We start from the raw sequence: 17,766 nt of genomic DNA, 5'->3' as shown, positions 1-17,766 counted from the left end.
CGGACTGGCTGGTGCCTGGTGGATTTGCGGGTCTGGTGCGTTGGTGATTTATCGAATACCCCTGTACAATACGAAACCATGTGTCTTGTTCGTTTCCTTTTCTTTTCTTTTTTTGCTTTTTTCTTTTTTTCGATCGGTCTGGAGCTGCTGGATATTGGATATTACGGAGACATGGATGCTGTTGTATTTAGGCTAAATGCGAGGGAGGGAATCTGAATGATCTCAGGTGATTGGTTGTTTCTGCAATGACGTTGTTTGGTTTGGACGCTGAGCTTAGCTTAGCTTATCGCTGGCCTTGGCTTATCCGCCTACTTCCCTCCCCTGTAACTACTCTCGTCGTACATGGTAGTTAACTATAGTTCCGAACATGTATGGTTGAAAGAGAAAAAGAGCAAATATGCTCTCAGGCGCGCCAATTCGAACAGGAGGAGCCGGCCTCCTATCAAAACGCGCACCGACAATAATAACACCATGCTCGCCGCTCCGCCCAGCAAACCCTCGAATCTTCAAACGCCACCTCGGAATCCCACCCCAGTACCTCCTCGACGACTACACCCCGCGCTACCAGCTCCTCACCTCCGTCCAACTCTCCCAAAAACGGTCGACGGCGTACCGGCACCTGCGGCAATGTAACCTGTGCCCTCGCCTCTGCAACGTCAACCGCTACGATAGTACCGGAGTATGCCTTATCGGCGCCTCAACCGTAAAAGTAAACACAATCGCTCCGCACCGCGGCGAAGAGCCTTGTATCCAGGGCTACAACGGTTCCGGCGCCGTATTCTTCTCCGGCTGTAATCTGCGCTGCGTGTTTTGTCAAAACCACGACATCGCGCATCAGCGGAATGGATTCGATCTCTCGCCCGAGGAGTTGGCGGAGTGGATGGTCAAACTCCAGGATGTCGGCGGGGTACATAATATTAATTTTGTGACGCCGGAACATGTTGTGCCGCAGGTTGCATTGGCTATCTTAAGCGCGCGGGAGATGGGGTTGAAAGTGCCGATCATATATAATACGTCGTCGTTTGATTCGTTGGAATCCCTGGAGCTGATGGATGGGCTGGTGGATATTTACCTACCGGACTTTAAAGTGTGGGATTCATCTACTTCCAAACGGCTGCTGAAAGCCGACAACTACGCCGAAGTCGCCCGCGAGTCAATCAAGGAGATGTATAGACAAGTCGGCGATTTGAGCTTTACGTCCGATGGGGTTGCGCAGCGCGGAGTGCTGCTTAGACATCTCGTTATGCCGGGAAAGGAAGATGAAGGGAAGCAAATAATGGAGTGGTTGGCAGAGAACGTCTCGAGGGATTTGTATGTGCATGTCATGGAGCAGTATCATCCTGATGCTCATGTGGGGAAGAAGAAGAGGAGAAGAGCCAAGAGGCAGGATGTTGAGTCGGGAGGTGAAGAAGAAGAAGAAGAAGAAGAACAAGAGGTTAGATATGCGGAGATTAATAGGGCGGTCACGGATGAGGAGTTGGGGACTGTTAGGAAGGCGGCGGAGGACGCTGGACTCTGGAGGTTTTGTGATGTTTCCGAGCAGGCTGGGTTTCATTTATAGCGCTCGGCTTCATTGTTTCACTGGTGAATAGAGTTGAGGTTACTTCCTGCCAATCTGCCTGACCTTATATACAAACAACAAGTAAAGTAAACTAAGACCATGAACTCGTCATACATTTTGTCGATCAGATGTCTCGTACAAGTCTTGCCCCGACCCATGCGTATGGGTAGTTGTGCTGATACCAGTTCACGCTATTGATGTTAGCAACATACCGTCAAATGTCAGTCGTATGATAAAATAACTTACAAACTGGTCCGTCCCGCAACACGAGGATGCGTAGCCCACGATCCTCCCAGGACAATATTATGCTTTCCATCGAAGAAATCAGCTACGCAGCCGTCAGTATCCACCTGTACATTATATTTTATGTTCAAAGGGGAAAAAAAAGAGGAAGACGCACCGGTGTATCCAGGATAAATCTTCATCTCCTCAAATCCGTCATGTGCACTCAACAACGAGCTGGTCCATTCCCACACGCCGCCCATCTCGCCCTGTCCCGCTAGTCTGTCGCCGTTGGGCGTGACTGGGACTGGATGCCAGTCCTTGAATCCGACATTGGCGTTGGTGAGGTCCACAAACAGAGACGACTCGGATTTAACACCGTTATGGCGGACAGGGCCATCTGTCGGACTTTCACTTTCGAGGGTTTCCACGTGGCCATTACTGATACAAGTTAGTCAGTCTTATGAAGTAATCCTGGCTCGGGTTGGTACTCACCTAACACCATTGACACCATTGACATCATTAGATTGTCCGTTCAGTGTCGCAGCATGCTTGTAAATAGACCTCGCCTCCTCAAAAGTAGGAAGCCGACACTTCTTCCACGCCGCGTACCCGGATAATTCATCGTATGACGCTATAACCGGCCAGTCGGCTGCCCATGCGAACGACACCGGTCCAAAGACAGTGCGTACTGCATAGTTGTCCATGGAATTGCCATGTCCGTTAGAGACCGCGTTGGTATGAAGTCCGTTGAACGTGTTGTTCCAGCTATTCGCTGCCTGAATCACCCAGGATGCGGGAATACGATGAATGCCATTCTCTTTCAAGTAACGAGCGTATTCTCTGTTTGTGATGGCTCGTGCCTGCGCTTCGAATGCGTGTACAGAGACGAATCGTTTGGGTTTCTCATTGTCCCAGGCGAATGATTGTGCCGGCATCTTGGTGAGGTCCGAATCATCTATGCCAATTGCGATGGTTTGTTCCGGAATGCTGAACCACTGATTCGGCTTTGCCTGTAGCTCTGCCTGACGCGCAATGCCCTCAAAGTCGGGTCTCTCAACTCCCAACGGAGGAAGGATCTTATCACTTTGTAGCAACATATACAAAAACGTCTCCAAATGCATGGCTTCATGCTCGAACCCGATCCATAAAGCTTCGCCGAGCAATCGGTTTTGTGGCAAGTCTTCCATTCTCAGGAGAGACTGCACTCGACTGCGGACTTGCTCTTGGTAATTCAGAATTTCACCCAGGGCAGGCCAGTCATCTGGTATCTCACTGTGGGCATGGCACTGCTCAGGGTTGTCCACATCAGGGTCGATTCCGCGTTCAAAGATTTGCGGATAGTACTTTGGGTCTGTTGGTTTGCCTCGCGTTGCACGGGTCAAGTGGATGTCTATTAATGTTAGTGATGCCGTACACCACCCCCCCCCCCCCCAAACCTGAACATACCAAGAAAGGTGGGAATATGCCCCAAGTAAAAAATTAAAGCATTTCTCAGCTTGATCGGCTTGGAAATTAGCTCGTCTTGTGGAACCATGGTCTTGGAGACAATATCCCAGGCTGTCCAGAGTGATCTCCATTCTTCCCATGAGGGCACGGGATTGGGTGCATACTCGCGTGGGCGAGTTGGAAAGGTGACGTTGGAAGGTGAAAGCATGTTGAGATCTAAGCAAGGTAGGGCAAGTCAGCGACGAATAGTTATAATCCCAAGTGTTCAGTGCGGCAACGATCAAGTAGCAGTACATGGAGCCCAAGATGCTATGTGATATGTAGAGTTGTGGGGAAGTCAGCTACTTACGATAGTTGTCATCACTATTTCCCAATGCAGCCACATTGATAAGCCCCGCGTTACGCCACAGTTCTGCTCTCTCACGAGCGTCGTACTTGTACGCTTCCTCAAAGATGATTTTCTCTCCCTTACAAAGTGAGATCCCGTTGATAGTCACATCTTGCGTAGGTACATAGAATGCGCGGTGACACCCATCGATCTCGTTGTACAAGCAATCAATATCCCATTGGTCGGGCATAAATGCATCGTAGCCCAAAACCTCATTGGCATGGACTAATCCATTGAGATAGAAACGGCGAGTGATGCCCTGGGAATCATTATAAGCGCGATAGACTCTATCTTTATTCTTACAGCCATCCAGGCCAATGATGATGGAATCAGTTGGCCCGAGGAGCTGGGAGTATTGACGCAGGAAACCTGCAGCATCTTCACGGCCAAAGTTTCCGATGGACGAGCCTAGCGAAAGAACGCACGTGGGCTGCTTCCTATTCTGCGGATTCTTTAGCCACTCCAAGGCATCATCGTAGGTGCCGTGCAGACCGTGGAAGCGGACGTATTGGTATGATTGAGGCGAGACTTGGGCAAATGTACGCTGCAGTTCCTCTAATGATAGATCCAGGGCGTAGTAATCTACTCGCTTCCGCAAGCTTTCAAACTCTCTTAATAGAATCTCGACCTTACGAAGGTTCCTATACAGATGTTAAACCCGGTGACGTGGAAAAGGATGAGGCCATCGACAGCTGTGGACTGAACCCGGCATTCTTGGAGCAAAACACACCCGCTACCCAATTCCACCAACTGTGACTGATCCGGTAGTCTCCCAGCGATGGTCCTTGCGTGTTTTTCTAGCACCTCAATCTCGGTGTTGGTCAGATAGTATTCATCTAGGTATGTAATCTCCTCAAACAGCCGTAGCCCAGCAGCATCGTATAGCAATATGGTGGGAAACGAGCGAGGCTTGCCGCTTGGTGGATCCAAGCCGTCCTGGATAGCAGCGGCCGCTGAGAACGTGGCATCGTTGTCACGAATATCGACGATATCGACCGAGCCGTTGGAAAGAAGAGCTGGAGACATGACGATGGATTGTTAAATAGAGCGCTAATAGTACGTTTGTAAATCGATGAAATTGCACGAGATACCTCAGGATGAAGATTCAAATGTTGCAAATGTGCAACAATCGAAAGATATACTATATACATACGTACATATATATAGTTACATCAATCACTTAGAGCAGTTGTACGTAATTCAAAGTATATTACCTCGGAAGTCTCTCACAGCTCAGAGGATATTGTATCTCAAACAGGAAAGCAAAGACTAGAGTCAGCAACGCCTAGCTACCCCACAAAGCCATGGGTCCTGCAGGACTCAGCAGCCATTGGAATCGATGCATCAAGACACCTTCATCCAGTGACATCCACCCCGAACCCACAGCACTCTGCAAACACAGACAAACCATGCAATACACAGCCCGACAGCTCTGGATTCAAAGCGTACATACCTCTGAGAGACTCCGGTGCCTTCAACCTTGTTTGTTCTGCGGGGCTCAACACCGTCAATGCCCCGTCATGGAGTAGGCAGACTGGCTCCTATGGGCTGTCTCGAATGCATGACGGCAAATGATCCACCTGTTGTGTTTGTCTTGAGCCTGGAGGAGCGATCACAAGGTCTGTGTCACTGTGAAGGAAGCGACAGCGATCAAGAAGAGACCGACTTGCTTAACTTAGTTGTGTCGATATAGGTAGGATACGTTATTAACTTCTTACAGGCTGAGGCCAATCGGAAAGCGTCGTCAAGGGCAAACGCGGCGAGGGCGGTTACTGTTTGTCTTGTTTGCTCGGTTTGCTCTGTTTTGGATGTTTGTCTTTTTGACTCCCTTCCGTTTACGTACATTGTCCTTCCCTCTCTGCGGAATATTTGATTCCATAATCAGCTAATTCATAGATAACTATTAACTAACTAGATATCGATCCTTCGCTTCGAGACGAGTCGAATGACAAATCAGACGCATTGCCGGAGCTGAAGAGCTGAGGAACTGAAGAACTGACCCGTGCTGCCTAATGCATCGTATCGTGCCTGGCACAACGTCATGTCGAACTGAGTCGCAAAGCTAATTGACTGGCTGTCGATGGATGCTCGTTTTCAAGATTGTCTATATACTTTTCTTTGCTATTTGTGTGCTTGACATATGCTTGACATCAGAGAATGGCATCTACTTCGGATAATCTTTAACATGATAGCTCTTCAACTTCACAAACTGGTCGAATCCGAATTTACTCAAAGTCACACCGCGTCCAGAGTTCTTCCAGCCAGTCCAAGCTAGGTCCTAGTCAAGTTGTTAGCACTGTACAATCTATGTGTGTTCAAGATGACCGTATATATATTTAATACTCACCGGACTAGGGTAATCTGCCCTGTTGATAAACACCGTGCCGGCTTCGATCTTTTCGATAAGCTTCTCCGCTGCTGCGACATCTTTGGTCCACACGCTGGCTGTAAGGCCGAATTCGCTGTCATTCATAAGCTGGACAGCTTCATCGTCGCTCTTGACGCGCATAACTGGAATGATAGGCCCGAATGTCTCGTCGGTCATGACAAGCATCTCGTGCGTGACTCCAGTCAAGAGTGTAGGCTTCACGTAGTTGCCATCGGCAGGCATGTTCTTAAAGGTCTCATTTTCTGGTGTCTCGTCTTTTGCCCCTTTGGATAGCGCATCCGCAACATGAGCGTTGAACGTCTCCTGAGACCGGCGTGAAATGACTGGACCAATCTGTGTGTTCTTGTCGAAGGGGTCACCGACCCGGTACTTGCTAAGTACCTTCTTGGCCTCCTCTACAAATTGGTCGTGAATACTATCGTGGACGTAAACACGCTCAATTGCGCAGCAGCTCTGTCCGCTGTTGAAAATTGCTCCGTCAACAATTTCCTCAGCAGCCCAGGCTAGGTCCACATCACCCCGGACATAGGCGGGATCTTTGCCACCGAGTTCGAGACCAACATTGATAATACGATCCGATGCAGCTTGCTGGACAGCCAGGCCGCCTGCAACAGAGCCGGTGAAACAGATGTGGTTGATGAGTGGCGATCGAATAAGGGTCTGAATCTGGACCAAAGACCCAGAATGGAAATATTGTATAACATTCTCCGGCAGTCCGGCCTCTTGGAAAGCCGACGCGACCTGCTCGACGACAGTAGGAGTCTGTGGGGAGGGCTTCAAGATGACTGCGTTTCCGGCGAGGAGTGCGGGGATCAAACTGTTGACAAGAATCAAGTATGGGTACTACTAAATTAGCTGGTGCATTATAGTAATACTTATTATCAGATGGACAACTTACATTCCATGCGAAAATAACCAAGACTACGCCGACGGGTTTCCTCTTGATATACCGTTTAAATCCCTTCTCCGGCTCACCATCCACAACGCCCTCCTCTCCAAGGATTGAGTTGCTAGTACGATTCAAAAATTCTCCTCGCTTCACCGCTGTAGCAATCTCCGCAGCCGTATAGGCAATGGGCCGGCCCATCTGCTCGGTAATTTCTCTTCCCAGATCATCCTTCTTCTTAGCGAGAATTCCCAAGGCTCGCGCGACGATCTCTTGACGCTGGGCTAGGGTCGTAGTCTGTGAGAATGATTGGAATGCCTTTTGAGCGGTCTCCGGGAGTAAGCTGAGCTCTTCTTCTGAGATTCCAGTCCGTGTCAGGATGGGCTTGTTGGTGATGGGGGAGATGGTGCTGAGTGTTTCGAGGGCCATGATGTCATACACGTAATGCCGGGTTGTTTCAGGGCGCGTCCGATAAGTTTCTTGCTTGAGCGATATAGAAGAGCAAACGAGTAATAAGTGGCTCTCGCAAAGACCGACGTTGATATATTTCAGTAGAATCGAAATGGAAAGGGGAAAGAGCTTATCAGGCCCCTCCTGCCTTGGCCGATAAGTGAGGTGGAGTCGTGGACCTCTGTTGGTTGCAAGTGGGGTATGTTTATCCAAGACCCATCTCGAACAGTCGACTATACTTAACTTACGTATATTCATGAATGGCTAAATGATTTCTATCAAGGGATTCGGCCTCTGTATTCTGTACTCTCAGTTCGAACAATAATCTATCAAGACTCGCAACTCCTCTATCTCACTGAATTATCCACAGTAATTCATCCAAAACGCGTGTTACCCACGGGATGTTCTCCTGCAGTCAGGATACTGAGCCCTCACACCACATGCGGTCTCTTGTCTCCCGGGCAACGGTGTGGCAATAGGGACATTTAGCAGCCTTTCTGAACGTGGTCCCACAGGCGTGTTCGGGACGAATACAAACGTCATGTTCCCCTCGCGTACGGTCCTTTGAGGATGACTACTCTCGAAATGTGAAGGAGTCGGTGCTTCTCTAGCCGTGGGCGTGGGTGCCTTCGTCCTAGCAGCTTGCCGTTGAGGTCTGGCTGTTACCGACGTGGCCTCTTCCTCTTCCTTTTCTTCTTCTTCCTGAGCTTCGTTCTCCGTGGCTGCATCGGCACCCTCTTCGTCAGAACTAATTTCTAAAACGGCCGTCGGGTTAATGGTTTCCATTATGGCGTTATAAGCCCGCTTATCTGCATAGAGATAGTAACCCAGTTGACGTTTCCTAGTTTCCCTCGACTCATTGGCTGTCGTATCGATGTCTTTGACGATAGACTGCCAATTTCATGAATAGTACTCGAACGGCCTTTTCTCCGCTGTGGCTGGTATTGACGCCAAGTTTGTTGGCGACCTGGCGGATCTCTTGATTCTTGATATCTGCTTTGGGCAATTTGTGAGGATTCTCGCTCAGCCTTTCCCGGAGCTGAACGTCTTTTAAGAGGGCTTTATCTAGAGTTTCGCGCCTATCGTCTATTGAAAGCTCGCGATAACCATGGACAGCCATAGCAACTTGTGCAGGGGTGAGAGCCGTGATGTCACTTTTACCCTTGTTATGGATTTGTCGCACCAAATTGGCAATATCTTTATGTCGTTTTAGATGTTGCTCTTTAGACTTCTTGCATCTATTTCATAGTCAATATATGCTTACAAGAAGGAGTCTATAGTACCTTACGCATCACACGAGCTGCCCCTGCCAATACGGAACATCGTATGGTGGAAGTTACAGCATGGCTCTGCATGCCTCCCAAAACAGGTCTTTTTGGCCCGAGGGTGGTGCAACGACGTACCGCAGATACCACAACTGTGTTCTATTTGATTATTATATTAGCAACAGCAAACGCTGAGTCCATAGGGTTTCCAAACTTACTGAGACCGGGAGAATCTTCAAATCGGTATTCGTAATGAGAAAGCATGATTGTTATCGAACGTTACTAATGAGCTGATAGAAAAGATTTTCTAGCTCGAATTAGGTTTGGTTATCGGCCAGTATCTTTCGATGTTTGTCTTTAGACCTGATGTTTTGTTGTTTTGTTTGTATGTGATCTGTCGATATCAAGGCCGTGGCCAGACTCGATTGATATATGCTGTAGGACATTGTTTGCCTACATGGAATTTGCCTGCTTGTAGCAAACATGTTGTGCAATTTTATCCAAATTACTATTTTGTATCCGGACTGGCCCGTGGATAACAGGATAAGCATTGTTTGGAGTTCTTTAAGCTGGATACTCGTGCTAACGTGAACTGGAAGAGTACAACGGACACAAGGGCTGAATGGAGCTAACAGAAAACTGGCCTCAGGTACCTTCATTGTCTGAACAAAGAGATTCTCTAATACAGTCATAAACTGGCTCCGGATACAAACCCTAAAGAAGCAACCTGTATGGATATTCTAGCTTATTACCTGATTAGGCAATATCAGATAAAGTCCGCAAAACGCTTAGGAAGCGGGAGCCCCACTAAGCCTCTAAGGTAGAAACGCCAACTAAGCCGTTAGTCACGTTGACCTGGATACATCTCCTTCACAACACCTTGCTGTCATGTTGGCATGGCATCCAACTCCTTAATAACTCTATCACAACTCTATAATCATCGGCAATATTCGACATGGTGAACCCAGTTATTGCTGTCCCTGCGGTCGGCGCCCTGGTTCACCGCGCCTGGTCCCGCAAGACCCTCACTCCTGCAGGAATTCTGGCGGCTTTCCTTACCGCTGTCGTCCACGTCCTCCATCCGTGGATAGCTCCTTTTCTTCTTCTAGCAGTCTTCTATCTTGCTGGTAGTCGAGCGACGAAGGTATTCTCCTCCCAAGCTGACTGTCACGATATACCTTGCTCACGTCCCTATTCTGTATCATAGGTCAAACATGAGATCAAAGCACAGTTGACCTTGTCAGCCTCCGGCGCTGCTGGTGGTGAAGGCGCCCGTACACACATACAAGTTCTCGCAAACTCGATCGTGGCCACAGTCCTCACCGCACTACATACCTACTTGATCTGGAACCAGGGACGATACTCAACAACATGCTTCGCTCAAGGTGCTGATATTGGCGATATTTTGATTGTGGGAATTATTGCGTACGTCAATACCCCCATCTAGACGTAAAACGGTATCGTATGGACTAACGTGCTTTTCTACAGAAACTATGCAGCCGTCGCTGCAGATACATTCTCCTCCGAACTCGGCATTCTCTCTAAATCACCACCTCGTCTAATCACATCGCCAACTCTGCGAGTCGTGCCACCCGGTACCAACGGCGGCGTTACCCTGACCGGCCTTCTGGCCGGTGTCCTCGGCGCTTTCATTATTGCCGTGACGTCGGCACTATTCGTCCCTTTCTGTGCAGAGTCATGGTCCATCCCTGAACGCGGCCTGTTTGTCGTCGCGGTTACTGTATGCGGTACACTGGGCAGTCTTCTCGACAGTCTCCTTGGAGGTTTACTTCAAGCCAGCGTTGTCGATAAGAGGAGCGGAAAAGTCGTGGAAGGAAGTGGTGGTCGTAAGGTCCTTGTTCAGCCTGGATCAACCGCATCGGCGACGGGTAGTGACGCAAGAAAATACGACAGCGATATCCACGCTACGGAATCAGTTGCCAACGCCGTCAGTGGCTGGGCAAGTCGAACTCGCCGTTCACCTGCTAAAGTCGCCAGTGCAGAAGAAGTGGCACATGGTAGTCGAAAGATTGAGAGCGGATATGATATTCTCGACAATAATGCCGTGAATGTTCTGATGGCTGCTTTGATGAGTGTGGGCGCGATGGCGTTTGCAGGTTACTGCTGGAACGTACCCTTAAATATTGCGGAAGTTTTTGCGTGATTCTTCACTTGGATGATGCAGAATGATAGATATATCATCATGTATCGATAGTCTATATGAGTATATGACACTTTGTTCTACTTCTTGCCGCATAAGGTTCAGAAATCTCAAAAGTAAGACATACCTAAATGTTCTAGATAGACTGGGGCGTCTAAACAATGTCTAGTATACCTAGAGGGCCCGAAGCGAGACAGCAATATTACTGTAGAGCTAGTCATCTGGCGCTTCATCATATGTTCTATGGATAGTAGAAGATTTGTACTTTCTTTTTTGCCAGCAGCTATTGTACATAAAGACTTGGCTTAGATACTAATTTCAACTGGTTTGAACCAGCCTGTAATCAAGAAACTCCCAAATAGACCGGTACAGCCCCTTTCTGCTGTACCTTTTTTTTTTTTTTTTTTTTTTTTTTTTTTTAAAAAAAAAAGATTATTTGTCCATACGGACTATCGTAGCCGTTGCCTGATATTTTTGGCCCTCTGGAAGCGACTTATTCCTGGGAGTTGACATCTTAATCTGTAAATCCTCATCCTCGTCTAACTCTCCCTTCAAATTATGTAGACTGGGGTAGGTATCTGGGTGATCGTAGCCCACCTTACTAATAGTGCGCTCCAGCGTCTGCCGATAGATTTCCCTTGCCTCATCCTTCTTGTTTTGCATCGACAATGTCACAGCTAGATTGTTGATCTGTTGCAAGGAATATGCATGCACAGGACCCAACACCTTATCACTCATCTGCAGCACAAGCCGGTACGCCTTCTCAGCTTCCTCGAGTTTGAGCTGTCGTCGAAGCACATTCGCCAAATTGCCCTGGCTGAATATTGTCAACAAGTGCTCTGGTCCCAGCACCCGCATATTCAGCGCTAGTTCCTGTCTGATCATCTTCTCGGCAGCTTCATTATTCTTGCCTTGTAGCATTAAATCCTCCCCGATAAGAGGCCAGCTTGGACGAGGGGGATTTGTCAGCGTCTGATCTCGTTGTATGAGCTCGCGGTACAGTTCGTCGGCCTGAATTGTCTTGTTGCGCATGTTCAAGACTAGAACAAGGCGGTAGATGCTAGTAAGCGTGGCTGGGTGCGCCGGACCCTGATGACTCTCACGCCATTTGATTACCCGCTGGTATGTCTCCTCGGCTGCTGCATAGGCACCGGATGTTTCTTCTTCGAGCGCACGTCTCTCCATCTCGGAGATGTCTGCGTCGGTAAGAAGGTCATTTGCCTTGAGTGAATTTACCGGTATAGTACTATCCAACTCAGCAATGGGTTGGGACATTGGGGAGGGCCCAATCTCATAGAAGTTAGTTGCTAGGTTCGTTTCTTTCACCGGCGCAGAGGCAGACTCAAGCTCTGGTTTCCCGTATGAAGTCCCAGGGATACTCTCACGTGTTACCGGTGCAGGAGCAGAATCAAGCTCTGGCTTCGCATGAGTTTTCTCATGGAAGGTCTCAGGTGGGTTTACGTTCTGCAGATCTCGTTTCCTTCTTCGCAAGAGGAACCAAATCGCTAGCAGGCCCATCAGGGTTAACGTGCCAAAAGACACGCCAACACCAATGCCGATCTTTTCTTTCGTCTCAAGCCCAGAGGGAGTATTTGTGGCCTCCGTTGACGGTGTGGCAACGTATGCGCTGTTTGATACTGTCGTAGAGGTTGTCATTGGCGGGGCCGTTTGCGGCGCTGTTTCGATCTTGAATCCATTGACTTGTACTCCGGTTATGGTGGTGGGTGTTGACACATATAAGCTTGTACTTGAGTACATAGTTCCACTATAGGGCTGGACGTATGTGATCGTCCCAGCAGGAATAGTAGATGAGCATTGGTTTGGGTTGCCATGCTCCCACCATGTGCCGCCATAAGTATAAAGACTATATTTTCCGAGTTAGCCAAAAACAACGACCTAGTTGATATAAGTTTGCAACATACGATGGACAGCAGCCTATAGTTGAGGTCGAGCCCACAAGGAAGAAGAATGCAGTCGTATACGCCTCCGGGCATGCGAAATCGTATCCTCCGAGCAGAGTCTCTGTTGGAGAGGCAGGGTTCAAACTCTGGTACCACCATACAGATACCTCCGGTGGCACACATTCAGGAGATCCTGATACACCATTGTGGTATTCCGGCGCATTCAGGTAGAGGTGGCCGTTTGTATCTAGAAAGAGGGAAGAACACTCGGCTGGAGCGGACCATGCAGTGGTCAGGGGGAGGTATGAAACGACAGTTCCTGAAGTAGTGACTGGGCCATAGGCAGAGGTTGACATTTCTACGGCCTCGACATGGGGATAGACATGGAGATAAGGTGTACTGTACTACTAAGAGGTTCTCGTTCTCTCTTCTAGTGAGGTAAAGGAAGTATGCTGCTCCAAAGACGGTTTTGAGCACATGTCTATATCACAGCAGCGGCTGCACATCCAACATGCGCTGACTGCGTCTCTGTACAAAGTGCTCATTCAGCCTCATTGATGTTCGTTCCATGTCAGACTTGCCCGCTCAGGCCCCCGGGGCCCTCTATTATACTTTGGAGTGCATACTCGTAATACAATCACTTCTCAAGAGTCAGAACCCCTGTCGACTTAAAAGAGCGTAAATAGCTAATTTGAGTAAACCAACCGTCGATCCTGCTTCGTTCCCGGCGCTGAAAGGCCGCATTGAAAGCATATCGTTTTTCTTTTTTCTGTCATCACCCTTATTTGGCGGACTGTGTCATGGTGATGGGCCTTTCTTATTTGATGAACATGGGCGGCTTGAGGCTTCGCAAACCTTAAAATACGAGAAGTATAATGACACCTATTTAGGTAGGGATAGTCCCAACATCATCTCGTAGTACGTATATACGTACTGGGTACGTAGTAGTCTACGGAGTACATGGGAAGTGTAATTATATTTTGACCGTGGGTTGCGTGTCTATGGAAGAGAGAAGGAGGATTAAAAAGATATATCGCTTTTAGATCGCTATATCCTACAAGACGATGAAGATGGCAGATATGTCTGCGATCTTCTGCCGTGTACTACATAAAGTTGACCATTGACCGTTTCCGCGTTTCGAGGGACAGGAGGATCATGATGACTCCACTAGATCGTATAGAACACTGCTAACCGGCCAATGAATCAAATCTTGCGGAGACACTATACTACGTATACTACAGAGTATAGTTTAATGAATGTTATCCCCTTAACTCCGCGATTGACCGCCAGGAGACACATAAATTCCGACTCGAAGCATTCTCAATCTGTGCTGGTACAAGGCCGCGAAACATATCCCTGCAGTCTGAATGAAGATCGAACCATGTTGGGCATCGGCAATATCAATGACTTTTAGCGTATAAATTTTTATAATCCTTCCGAGAAATGTATTCGATTATGGTTAGGTGTGGTTATACCGATTTCCGGTCTCGGGAGTTAGGGCTTTGGTGATCATCAGGATAAGATGGAATGGAATGAAGACCAAATCAACCGCTAACTATGACATTTTGCTTTTCTGTAATCAATAGTAGCAGTCCCATTCTGCAACTTCTGATGAATACATTCAGAATAAATTTTTTTAAGAAAAAAGTCAATTGGCGCGTTACACGCCGCCAGGGGCAGCCCAAAGAGGGGGAGCTGGGGGTGTCATTTTGCGTCCCGGAATGTGGCACGCGGGATGGAGATATTCAATATTCGTCTAGAGAGGAAATGTAACGTGTAACATCGAAGATGATCATAGAGTGAAAAAAAATAGTTGCAGAGACAGAGAAATAGGGAGCTTGGGCCGGTTTATAAGTTGACTACTTAAATAGTTAAATGGCTATGGAGTCGGAAGACACGGTTGTTTTAAGCTGTACAAGGATGCATGGAGCCAAGTTCTTTGTCCTCCCACACCAAACACGTCAAAAGCTCCCTTCAAGGAGTTCCACTTGTTTCATCCTAATCCTACCAAGGCAGGTTCCCGAGGGAAAGTGCAACGAAACACTGGTGGACACCCTAGATTGAGAGAGCCCTTGCAGCCAGAACGTCCACCTCTGCAAATTGATACATGGTAGCAATTCTCCCCATAAAATTGCAATGCATGCAAGAATTAAGAACAAAAATGCTGAACCTTGACACTCCGTACTTTCTGCCAATTATTGGCTCCCGGAGATATATTACCATATTTCCAGAACGTGTTCATTCGTTCAAACTTTGCGGATCTTCATTGACAGCTCGGCACTGTGACTGAGGAATTCTGTCTAGTACTAATATAGTTCGGAAGCCAGGAGCTTGGTAGTACCAGGTAATTCTATTTCGGTCCTGTCAATGTAGAAAGGAGGCTTAGTCGGGATGGGAAATGTGAGACTATGAGACCTGATGGTTGCCCTCGCTATCTGAGTTATGTGAGTGAAGCTACAAGCCTTGAGGATGGCTTGTGTAACATAACACTGAAGGCCAAACTTATATATAGTTATAATCTTTCGAGCTTCTTCCTCCTCGTCGAGATTGTCACGCTCTTTCAACGATATAACGAAAAGAAGCTGAAGAAAGGTGTCGTTCTGTTCTCCAGTAGTCTTTGCTTTGACTTTCTTGTCTTATTATTCGCTTGTGCGTCGTTTTTCCTTTTGTGCATGCCATAAGATACCCTCGCTTTCCTTTTCATTGCATTGCATTGCAGCTTCCATTTATATTTCCCGCCTCAAGACGCACACGCGGACAACTCGAGCCACCACATATAATATCATGTTGACCTGTGGCTGTTTCTCGCCTATATCGCAATGGCTTAAAATCGTATTTAGTCGAAAAGAGGAAGATGACAATATAGGGAGGATCATTGAAATTGTTCGTTTCCCGATACATGAAGCTGACGATGAACCCTGCTCACTAACTTGTTTCGTGGGAATAGGGACCTCCGACCAACTTTCGAAAAGAAATAGTCACAATACCATGTATAGACGACGGGCAGGCATTCTTCAGTCTAGAAACATGCTCGGATCTGACCAGTCCAAGTCAGAGCACACTACATCAAAATGACAGTCACGGAGTCATTGTCGAGAAAGAAGCCGCCCAGAACGCTGCGATGGTGCGACAACTGTCCAAAAGGGATCAGCTGAGGAAACAGGTTCTCAGGCTGGGTGCAAAGTTGACGACATGATTATTCGCCTTGCCGAGTCGACTATTATCATCGCTCTGAATATTTGGTCATTTCCAAATGCCCAAACTTCACACCAAAAACGTTGGGATATCAGTGATACGTGATCTCTTCGCCGTCTTGTCTTGTTGCTGCTTTTGCTTGGGTGCTGTACGATACGTGGAGTGAGATTCTTTTGCTGTTGATGCTATTGGTAATACTTTTCGAGGCTGGCCCTGTATTATATCCTTATTTCTTGACGTGTCATTATTCTCAATCTTCGGTGTAACCATAACATCATCCAATTCATCCAGAAATCTTCTTTTTCTGGGTATGTTAGAAGTTGAGGTTTTCGTAGATGTGGTAGAGGCTTGTTTTCTCGCTTCAGGTTCCGGGATTCTAGGACGAACATACTCCTTTTGTATAACGGGCTGCTGCTGCTGCTGTTGTTGATGAGGGTCCGCAGAAGTAGTCGTTCGTCGGCCATCGAACGTCGCCTCTCGACGTTTGATAGTATTTTGTTGAATGACAGGATTCACATCAACATCCGGCGACTCCCTCTTGACAGTGCTCGTTCGCACCCGCACTTCAGACTGTGGTAACGCATTCGGTCTACTCGGCCTCACCTCCACAATCTCCAAATCATCATCCTCTCCCGACGAAGTCGCCTGATCCTCATCTACTAACAGCGCATTCGCATTCGCATGCAAAGACGACGAACCTAGCCGCGACGATGATGAATTAGGTCTCGCCGCAAGTGTAACCTCCGACCCAAACCCCGCCGCAGCTCTAGTCTTCGACCTAATCCTTTCCAATCCCACAAGCGACCTATTCTTGCGCGGACTAGTCATGAATGTATGCAACGAAGTCCCATACCACGGATCATTCTCTTTCTCTTCCTCCTCATCCTCCTCTTCTTCTTCTGCCAGATCATCATCACTATCCTCAGGCCGTCTCACAGACGGCTCCAACCCTTTCCTCTGCCGCTCGTGTAGCCGTTCACTTTCCTTCCGTTTCAGTGTCTCCTTACTCATCGGCGTCTTGCCGTCGGTCGGGCGCTCCATCTCCCTCAAAACGGATGCGTTCATTTTCTTGGCTTGCTTCTTGCGACGTATGTATTCGGCGTGATGTAGATGGCGGGTGAATTGTTGTGCGATGGCGTAGAATTCGTCTTCGACCATGATGTACATGTCGTCATTCTCAATACCTGGGATCATATACCTTTTCACTTGTTAGTCAGGTCGTAGAAATTAGTAAAATTCTGGGGGTTTGCGGTACTCTTCGGTTGGGGGAGATGCTATCGGCGACGTGGGCGGACTCCGGGCTTGACGTCGTCAGTACGAACTAAAAAAAGTACTAGCAAGGAATCATCATACTGACAAGATCTCAAAAAATCAACACTCTTCGAAGGCGTGTTATCTGTCGCCGGGCCCCGCTTCTTTCCCCTGCGATCACCACCGCCATGGCTCAATGCTCCTGGTGACGGTGTACGAGGCCGTCGTCGCGAAGCCGGTTGTGTGCCGGGCGTCGGAGTTGGAGTGTTGCGATTACGGTTCTCGCGAAGATCATCCTTCGTTAGCCATGGTAGTAAGCGTGGCATCTCAGTGCTATGCTGTGTTGTCGTTGATTACAGGTTTTAAGTGTGCATGGCGCGGTAGTTAGTTGTTGTTGCGATTGGTGATGACGTCCCGCATCGGAGATTATCACGACGTCCGCGGTCCGTTTAAGTGCTTGTACTTGTTTCTACACTGTTAAGTTTACAAAATCATGTCAAACTAAAATTGTATGATTGACGGGTATCTGATTTCTTCAATAATAAATGACATGATATAACCCCATGTCATAATCAATAACTCCTAAAAAACGCCCATCCCATCGTAAATTGTATGTTTCATCAATCTTCTGATTCGTGACCACCAACC

At 47.9% G+C, this 17,766-nt stretch overlaps 9 protein-coding genes across 9 annotated transcripts; 3 read left to right on the top strand and 6 right to left on the bottom strand.

The window, feature by feature from the left end:
- Positions 1-397: 397 nt before the first annotated feature.
- On the top strand, positions 398-1,561 carry EYB26_002140 (uncharacterized protein; the record flags this gene model as incomplete). The annotated part of the gene is made up of 1 exon (XM_054261447.1): positions 398-1,561. The coding sequence occupies one exon, from the start codon at positions 398-400 to the stop codon at positions 1,559-1,561; it is 1,164 nt and encodes a 387-aa protein (XP_054117422.1).
- Positions 1,562-1,685: 124 nt separating this feature from the next.
- EYB26_002139 (uncharacterized protein) lies at positions 1,686-4,646 on the bottom strand (the record flags this gene model as incomplete). The annotated part of the gene is made up of 7 exons (XM_054261446.1): positions 1,686-1,752; positions 1,808-1,889; positions 1,962-2,224; positions 2,279-3,176; positions 3,233-3,448; positions 3,582-4,261; positions 4,351-4,646. 7 exons carry the CDS (start codon positions 4,644-4,646, stop codon positions 1,686-1,688), a joined length of 2,502 nt encoding a protein of 833 aa, XP_054117421.1.
- Positions 4,647-5,784: 1,138 nt separating this feature from the next.
- Positions 5,785-7,324, bottom strand: EYB26_002138 (uncharacterized protein; the record flags this gene model as incomplete). The annotated part of the gene is made up of 3 exons (XM_054261445.1): positions 5,785-5,898; positions 5,968-6,852; positions 6,908-7,324. The coding sequence occupies 3 exons, from the start codon at positions 7,322-7,324 to the stop codon at positions 5,785-5,787; spliced, it is 1,416 nt and encodes a 471-aa protein (XP_054117420.1).
- A 411-nt stretch (positions 7,325-7,735) lies between these two features.
- Positions 7,736-8,131, bottom strand: EYB26_002137 (uncharacterized protein; the record flags this gene model as incomplete). Its single annotated transcript, XM_054261444.1, has 1 exon — positions 7,736-8,131. One exon carries the CDS (start codon positions 8,129-8,131, stop codon positions 7,736-7,738), a length of 396 nt encoding a protein of 131 aa, XP_054117419.1.
- Positions 8,132-8,201: 70 nt separating this feature from the next.
- Positions 8,202-8,874, bottom strand: EYB26_002136 (uncharacterized protein; the record flags this gene model as incomplete). Its single annotated transcript, XM_054261443.1, has 3 exons — positions 8,202-8,583; positions 8,634-8,769; positions 8,829-8,874. The coding sequence occupies 3 exons, from the start codon at positions 8,872-8,874 to the stop codon at positions 8,202-8,204; spliced, it is 564 nt and encodes a 187-aa protein (XP_054117418.1).
- A 691-nt stretch (positions 8,875-9,565) lies between these two features.
- On the top strand, positions 9,566-10,774 carry EYB26_002135 (uncharacterized protein; the record flags this gene model as incomplete). Its single annotated transcript, XM_054261442.1, has 3 exons — positions 9,566-9,754; positions 9,818-10,035; positions 10,099-10,774. The coding sequence occupies 3 exons, from the start codon at positions 9,566-9,568 to the stop codon at positions 10,772-10,774; spliced, it is 1,083 nt and encodes a 360-aa protein (XP_054117417.1).
- Positions 10,775-11,203: 429 nt separating this feature from the next.
- EYB26_002134 (uncharacterized protein) lies at positions 11,204-13,028 on the bottom strand (the record flags this gene model as incomplete). The annotated part of the gene is made up of 2 exons (XM_054261441.1): positions 11,204-12,635; positions 12,694-13,028. The coding sequence occupies 2 exons, from the start codon at positions 13,026-13,028 to the stop codon at positions 11,204-11,206; spliced, it is 1,767 nt and encodes a 588-aa protein (XP_054117416.1).
- A 2,428-nt stretch (positions 13,029-15,456) lies between these two features.
- On the top strand, positions 15,457-15,868 carry EYB26_002133 (uncharacterized protein; the record flags this gene model as incomplete). The annotated part of the gene is made up of 2 exons (XM_054261440.1): positions 15,457-15,555; positions 15,620-15,868. 2 exons carry the CDS (start codon positions 15,457-15,459, stop codon positions 15,866-15,868), a joined length of 348 nt encoding a protein of 115 aa, XP_054117415.1.
- Positions 15,869-15,936: 68 nt separating this feature from the next.
- Positions 15,937-17,444, bottom strand: EYB26_002132 (uncharacterized protein; the record flags this gene model as incomplete). Its single annotated transcript, XM_054261439.1, has 3 exons — positions 15,937-17,065; positions 17,123-17,168; positions 17,225-17,444. The coding sequence occupies 3 exons, from the start codon at positions 17,442-17,444 to the stop codon at positions 15,937-15,939; spliced, it is 1,395 nt and encodes a 464-aa protein (XP_054117414.1).
- Positions 17,445-17,766: the final 322 nt, after the last annotated feature.

The sequence above is a fragment of the Talaromyces marneffei genome, chromosome 1 (genome assembly GCF_009556855.1).
Source record: "Talaromyces marneffei chromosome 1, complete sequence".
Classification (NCBI taxonomy): Eukaryota; Fungi; Ascomycota; class Eurotiomycetes; order Eurotiales; family Trichocomaceae; genus Talaromyces; species Talaromyces marneffei.
Note: the sequence above shows the minus strand (reverse complement) of the source record. Positions and strands in the feature narration are given on the sequence as shown.